A 7,475-nucleotide genomic window follows, 5' to 3' on the forward strand; every position below is an offset into this window, starting at 1 on the left:
CTTTAATTAAGTTGTTACTGAAGATTTTATTGCGTTACCAAACAAACAAGGAGAAGTACATATAGTGTCTCCACTTTCAATTCATAGAGGTTTTTTCACAGCTCGTTCACATTTGGTGTGAGTGTCATAAGCCTCTTGCGGTTGGGAGGAAAGAAAGGGGGAAGAAAGAGAGAAGGAGGGTGATGGGGGGTTGTCATTTCGTTCCATTGCATAGTATTAGTGCAGGGCCGGCATGTCCAACTGGTCGATCATGATCTACTGGTTGATCACATGATCCTGGTTGATCATGACGTGCCCCGCCCTCGTTGCTATTTCCCCTTGCTGCCACCGGTGCTTTTGTGAATGCCTTGATTCCCTGCATCTGCAGGCAGAGTGTGTGAAGGAGTGAGAACTCACTCCCCCTAAAAAAGCTCAACAACTATGGGCAATGACAGTGGGTAGATCACCCCCTGTTTCCTGTTTTATTATACTGGGAGTAGATCACAGTCTCTATAGAGTTGGACGTGCCTGGTGTAGGGATAGATCATTGCCTTTTTGTGTTGTGTACCACACCTGGGTGAAGTTGTCCTCCTTTGCTTGTCCCCGTGCTAGTTTAAATTTATGACTCCCACTTCTCGGAATTAACATTTCAAATACAGAAATACAGTTTGTATTTCAATTTATATCTTTTCTAATTTACTCGTGGGTCAAAAACAATCACCCCAACTTGTGTGTGTGTTGTTGTTGTTTTAATTGCTGTATAAACTGGTGCTGCAGTAAGCTGCAGGCACAATCCAGTACTTGGCTGCTTTTCAATTTCAGGGTGCGGCAGCAGAAGATGGGCGCTTGAAGAGAGGGGATCAGATCATTGCCGTCAATGGGCAAAGCTTGGAAGGCATCACACACGAAGAAGCGGTGGCTATTCTGAAAAGGACGAAGGGAACGGTGACCCTGACTGTTCTCTCTTGAACCCTCTTCCCCGAAAATTCGAGTCAGCACAGTTACTCTGTCCACATTCCACACAGCAAAGAGAATGGAAATGCTTATATTGTTCTCTTGCTTACTGCAGCTGCCAGATTGTTTGACATCATAGGTGGAAAACACAACAACAACAACAAATGATCTTATTTTTATACGCAGTAGAAATAGTTTCTTGCTGTCAAGGTACAGAGGTTGGTTTCTGTAGCATAGGACAGTGGAACTTGAGAGCAGTACTAATAGAATCAAAAGGGGAGGGAATCAATGAAAGGAGAAAAAGGATAAAGTAATTATGAGACACTTGATGTGTGATGGTGGGCTGGGAGGGTATGTTCTGAAATTCCGAAAATGTGTGATCTTTGGCTTTGGCAACGTTAAATTTCCAAACATCAGCTAGCCAGTCATGACCTCTGACAACAAAGGAACCTCTCAAGGCTGTGTGTCAGTCAGTCTGATTTAAGTTTACCACTGTTCTTTAGCTGTGTCCATCTGTGAAACTTAGACAAGTTCCTTTCTGCAATATTATTGCTAGGGAGCAACACTTTTAAAAGGGTCGTGTTGGAAGCTTGCTGGATATTCATGAGAATCATAAGACTGGATTGGACTGCCTGGCCTTTTTTTAATGGTATCAAAACGTCAATCACTGAATAGGATATGTGTGTGCTAGCAATGCCTGTCTGTTGCAAAAGTCGCAAAGATACAGTGCAACTCTTCTCCCTTCCCTATGGAATCCCTGGCAGTGATAGAAATGCTGTCCAGGATCAGAGGTATAGACTTTGGGGAGGGGTAGCTTTAGCCCCTTTCAGTGGTGTAGCTGTGTGTTCTGTCCCACAGAACTAAATGGGGCTCTCAATATTTAATGCCACGCTCCAGATTTCATTTATTAAGTCTCAGAGTGTAATAAACCTCCATAAGAACTCTCCCTATAAAACACATGTCCTAACAGTCATCATGGAAATTGCTAATCCTTAATTAATTTTAAAATTAAAGCATTCAGTATATGGTTGCAGAGAGAGAGAGAGAGAGAGAGAGAGAGAGAAATGAGAAAGTTGACTGTATTGCTGTTAGTAGAGGTGGCTCTAGGGGTATGGCAACTGGGATGGTCACACTGTGCACTGAGCTTTCAGGGTGCCGGAGCAGGCATGCCAGTATTACTCCAATGGAAAGTGAGAGGCGACGGCGGCACGTATTTGGGTGATGCACAGGGTGCCACTGAAATTTGAGATGCTAAGGTCCGCCACCCTGTTAGAAGACAAATTTAAAGGAAACGATTTGGAAATACCTAGTTGTGTCATTGTGGCACCTGACTTAGAATATTTGGCAAGCCTAACTAAGAAAGTATGTATAGCGGCATGCCAAATAGGTGTTTGAGGCAGCCACAGTTAACAAGACTCTAAGCGGAGTTCCAGAACTCCAGAAATAATCAAGGAATGAGATGTTGATCTTTTACAAGAATGTTTTCCATCTCAAGAGATTTCATCAAAGCAGTTAGTTAGCTGCTATGTAAACCTGTCTATCAGAACGGTTGTAGTCTTCACTCCAAATGCGTAATGTCTTTGCACATGTGCCTGGGAGCCTCTTAGGGTACAAGAAGCACCCGGGCAACACAGTTTCTGCAGGAAACAAGGGACTGCCCTTGCTACTTTGCTGTACTTAAGTTCTCTGTAGGAGCCACGGTGACACCTGTTCATGATGATTGGAATTTGGGCTTAAGAAGGATGTTCCTGCAGCTGAGATGAACTAGCAGACCTGGAGCTTTCCTTGCCTCTGAAGCATGTGAATTTGATTCACTTGCCTAGGCTCTAAGGCACAGGTAAGAAACCTGTGGCCCTACTACTCACATCTCTGACCTGGGGCTGGAGGGCCACCATGGATGTCTTCCCCCAGCCCCAAGTTAATGCCTCATATTAAGTCAGACTCTTGGTGCATCCAATCATATACTGCCAGTGCTGACTGTGGCTCTCCTGGGCCTCAATCTAGGATCCATTTAACTGAAGACCCCAGCATTTAAACCTTGAAACTTTCTTTGGACAAGGCATCTGCACTGCCATTGAGCTCCTCCAACAGTGAGCCAAAATGGAGTCATATAGCCAGCCACCACCTTCTTGTTGGCATCTGCTTTCTCTTTATAATACCCAGTGGTCTTAATGACATGGGCCAATGTGTGGCAGCAAGTCAGGCTGGAGGAGGCTTCTGGGAAGGGGTTGTATTAGTTGGTCCCTGCAGTCCCTGCCAGCCCTATGATCTCATGCTTTCACTGTCAAGAGTTTGTCTTGTGAACCTGTGAAATCTGCAATACAGGGAAAACTTGCAAAATGCAGCAGTGGTTTGAGAATGTTGTTGCTCCCACCAGCAGAAGTAGAAAAATCCAGGGGTCGCATCCAGTTTGAGTTTATAGAGGATTAGATTGGCTAAAGTCTGCCCATGCCTGCTGTTTTTATGTTGTGTATACATGAACATACTGCAGATATCTGGTACACCCTGTACTTGAAAGATGAATACTGTTCTTAATTGCTGCTCTGCTTCAGAGTTTATTTATGCAGAAAGTAGTACTTCATAAGAGGTTGTACTAACTTTCCTATGAACAAATGTCCCGTAATGTCCCAAATCCCTGCCACTGTCCATGATGTTGAATGCTTGATCATAATTTAGTTCTTTGAGCAATGTGAACAAAACCGGCCCAAACAGCCCACAGTTTTGGGGAGTGAAAGTGTGAGAAACGCTCAAAGAGTAGCACTAGGATGTTGAAGGTAAACAAGGAAGACTCATGCATTAGTCTACAAACAGGAGCTGCTGTTTGTTGGATGGAGGATTTATCAGGAAGAATCAGGTAAATGAATCAGGTAAAAAGTAAATAAAGATCTGCTAGCACAATCCTAAACGTGTTATAACTCAGAAGCCAAACCTTAAGTTTAAGCCTGAGTTAAGTCCCATTAAACACAGTGGAGCTTACTTCTGAGCAGATATGTAGGACTACTCTCTCATGTCTTTATACTTGTAGCCTGCAAAACATTCCCTACTCCTCTAACAACACCCACCCTCTAAGGCCTCTCCTATAGCGCTCCAATTTCCATCACCCAATATCTTTGTCCACTCACCCAAGCAGGGAAGGTTCACATTTTGTGAACCTCTTTTTCCTCCTGTGATAGATGCTGCCCCTTCAGAGATTTTAGGTGGGTAGGCTTCTTTTTTTTGTGGGGGAGACACTGCAGAGGGGAAAACACCCACCATGCATTCAGTTCCGCTCCACGTCTAGGCAATGTTTCCATTGCAAGCCCTTTCACAGTCTAAGCAAACTTTTTCAGCAGGGAGCTGGTCCACTGTCCCTCAGACCTTGTGGGGTGCTGGACGATTTTTTTTTGGGGGGGGGGGTGGATGAATGAATTCCTATGCCCCACAAATAACCCAGAGAAGCATTTTGAATAAAAGCACACATTCTACTCATGTAAAAACACGCTGATTCCTGGACCGCCCGCAAGCCGGATTTAGAAGGTGATTGGGCTGCATCCGGCCCCCGGGCCTTAGTTTGCCTACCCATGGTCTACAGCAGGGGTGGCCACCTCCCAAGAGACTGCAATCTGCTTTCATAATTAAAATCTGACAATGATCTACCCCTGTTTTTTAAGGGGTTCAGCTCAAAGTTGTTGAGCTTTCTTTGGGAGGAAGGCAGGCCCTGTTTTTGTGGGGGGTCAGGTCAAGGTTGTTTGGGGGGGTTAAGGTGCAGGCTTTCTTGGGGAGGGGAGGTCTGCTTTTTGGAAGGGGAAGTAGGGGTTAAGTCACTCACATCACTATGGATGAAAACAGTCACAAAGACGGAGCTTCGTCTTCCCTTCCTGAGTTCAAACAACAATGCAGGGCGGCACGAGGGGGCAGGACAGGAGTCAGATTTACCAATGCAGAGGAAAGGGAGCCAAAAATTTACCGCTATCTAACAAAACATTGCCGGGATCTACCAGTAGATCGTGATTGACTTGCTGGACATCCCTGGTCTACGGCTTTGTTGTTGTTACACCTTGCCTGAAAGTGGCATTTTTTCCTTCCTAATAACAATGTAATCATGAAGCATAAAATCTGATTTGGCTCTGTAATGTTACTGAGAGGCAAGGAAGCTGCTTCAGAGTGAGTGAAATTCCTATTCCGGAAGTACTGCTAATTCTGAATTAGATTTGTCAGCCCCCATCAACTGGCTGTGCATTGACGTTATTGATACTACAAAGGAAGGCTAGTTTTAAAGCAAAATTTTGCACCGCAACTGCAGTTAGTTGGGGCAATGAATAGCACTGAACTAGCATTTTTAAAAAATAGCTTTTAGAAGTCTTTCAGGAAACACTTTGCTCACCTTCGCAAAACACCCTTTTCACACTGGAAATGTCTGTCAAAGAACGTTTGGTTCTGCACTACACTTTAATAAAACTTTGCAACTTTTACAGCTGAGTTAGGTAAAGCGTAATGTGTGTAACAGAAAATTTCAAATGGTAAAAAAATAGGTTCTCTTCCTGAAGCAGTATGTTGTGTTTGCTGTTGCAGCAACGTTAAACCACTTGGTGCAAAAAAAAAAGGGGGGGGGAGATGTTCATACATCTTAAGAGCACAGGTGTTCCTTCTGTTTTCCACTATTTCAAGAAAACGCCAGAAGGCTGTTGATATTGAATTGTTGCTACTTTATGACACAGACAGTTTAAAAAACAAACCTGAATTAGAATATTTAGGAATACATTCACTTTTTCTCAGAATAAGAGAAAAATAAAATTAGGGAATTTTCCTCAGACATTCTTAGCCGGTAGCTCAGCGCAGCTTAATTAAAAAGAAGTCCTTTGATATCATTAATTACTTTCAGATACTACATGGGCGTAGAGTGAGAGAGACTCTTCGTAAAGTACTATACTGTAACTGGAAACAATCAGTGTTGAATCATTGTCTTGTATGTACTAACAGCTTAGAGTGTGTTATACCTACCTTACCGTATGTGAAACCACTTGAAATATTCTCTATATTTGTAACAGATGTAGTGTACAGATATTTTATTATGGTGTTTATGTTTAAATGCAGATTTAGTTTAATAAATGTGAAGCTATCTATGGTGAACAAGTGAGATTTCAGGTGTCTTGGTTGTTCCTGTAAGGATAAGGTGGGCAACAGAATGGCAAGCAGGTGCAAATGTTCATTCCACAAACACCTGATGGGATACCTTTGTCCTCATGCTTATTTAATAAATGCAATATACAGATGTCACAAAGAATCCATTCTTGTGTTACAGCCCCCATATTGAAGGCAATTGAGTAGAGGTAGAAAGATTTATAGAAGGACACTGACAAACTGGAACGTGTCCAGAGGAGGGCAACCAAAATGGTCAAAGGCCTGGAAACGATGCCTTATGAGGAACGGCTAAGGGAGCTGGGCATGTTTAGCCTGGAGAAGAGGAGGTTAAGGGGTGATATGATAGCCATGTTCAAATATATAAAAGGATGTCACATAGAGGAGGGAGAAAGGTTGTTTTCTGCTGCTCCAGAGAAGCAGACACAGAGCAATGGATCCAAACTACAAGAAAGAAGATTCCACCTAAACATTAGGAAGAACTTCCTGACAGTAAGAGCTGTTCGACAGTAGAATTTGCTGCCAAGGAGTGTGGTGGAGTCTCCTTCTTTGGAGGTCTTTAAGCAGAGGCTTGACAACCATATGTCAGGAGTGCTCTGATGATGTTTCCTGCTTGGCAGGGGGTTGGACTCAATGGCCCTTGTGGTCTCTTCCAACTCTATGATTCTATGATTATAGAGGACAAGGCTAATGCTCTGGTGCTCGGTCCCTGCTCCTGCCAACCTAGCAGTTCGAAAGCACATCAAGTACAAGTAGATAAATAGGTACCACGCTGGTGGGAAGGTAAATGGCATTTCTGTGTGTTGCTCTGGTTCGCCAGAAGTGGCTTAGTCATGCTGGCCACATGTATGCTAGCTCCCTCGGCCCACAAAGCGAGATGAGCGCCACAACCGCAGAGTTGTCTGCGACTGGACCTAATGGTCAGGGGTCCCTTTACCTTTACCTTACATCTTGTGGCAGTCAGTTCCATAGTTTCACTATGTCTGATGAAGGAATTTCTTTTGTCCTGAATCTTCCAGAAGTCAGCTTTATGGGATGGCCCTGGGTTCTAGTATTATGAGGGAGGGAGGAAAACTCCTCTTACTCCATGACACACATAATCTTACACATCTCTGTGCTATCCCTGCCTTCCGTTGTTGTTGTTGTTTTTACATGCTTAGGATTCTTAAGACTATAGCACATTCAGTATTTCCCATGGCCAAATTCCTCGACACGTTTGCTAGTGGGGGGGGGGGAGCAGATTTGTGAACTAGACTACCGTTTTCCAGCATCCGCAGCCCTCAAGAAGGTTGCAGGCTGCTCAGCTCAATTAACATTTGCCTTCCCATCTGCATTTCACATGGCATCACCTGCTGTCAGCTGCAAACATTTCAAATCACTGGCGGTATGGAATTACTATCCAACCAACTGAGAATGTATTTAAT

General features: G+C 43.8%; 1 protein-coding gene across 16 annotated transcripts in view; it reads left to right on the plus strand.

Moving 5' to 3' along the window:
• The window catches only part of MPDZ (multiple PDZ domain crumbs cell polarity complex component), a 109,017-nt gene extending 102,968 nt beyond the window's left edge, over window positions 1-6,049 (plus strand). For all 16 annotated transcript variants that reach the window (XM_079959048.1, XM_079959056.1, XM_079959061.1 and 13 more), the window contains one exon: window positions 802-6,049. In XM_079959048.1, coding sequence (XP_079815174.1) covers window positions 802-948 — 147 coding nt within the window. In that variant the 3' untranslated portion in view covers window positions 949-6,049. The remainder of the gene's footprint in view (window positions 1-801) is intronic.
• Window positions 6,050-7,475: the final 1,426 nt, after the last annotated feature.

The sequence above is a fragment of the Podarcis cretensis genome (assembly GCF_951804945.1).
Source record: "Podarcis cretensis genome assembly, chromosome: 17".
Lineage (NCBI taxonomy): Eukaryota > Metazoa > Chordata > Lepidosauria > Squamata > Lacertidae > Podarcis > Podarcis cretensis.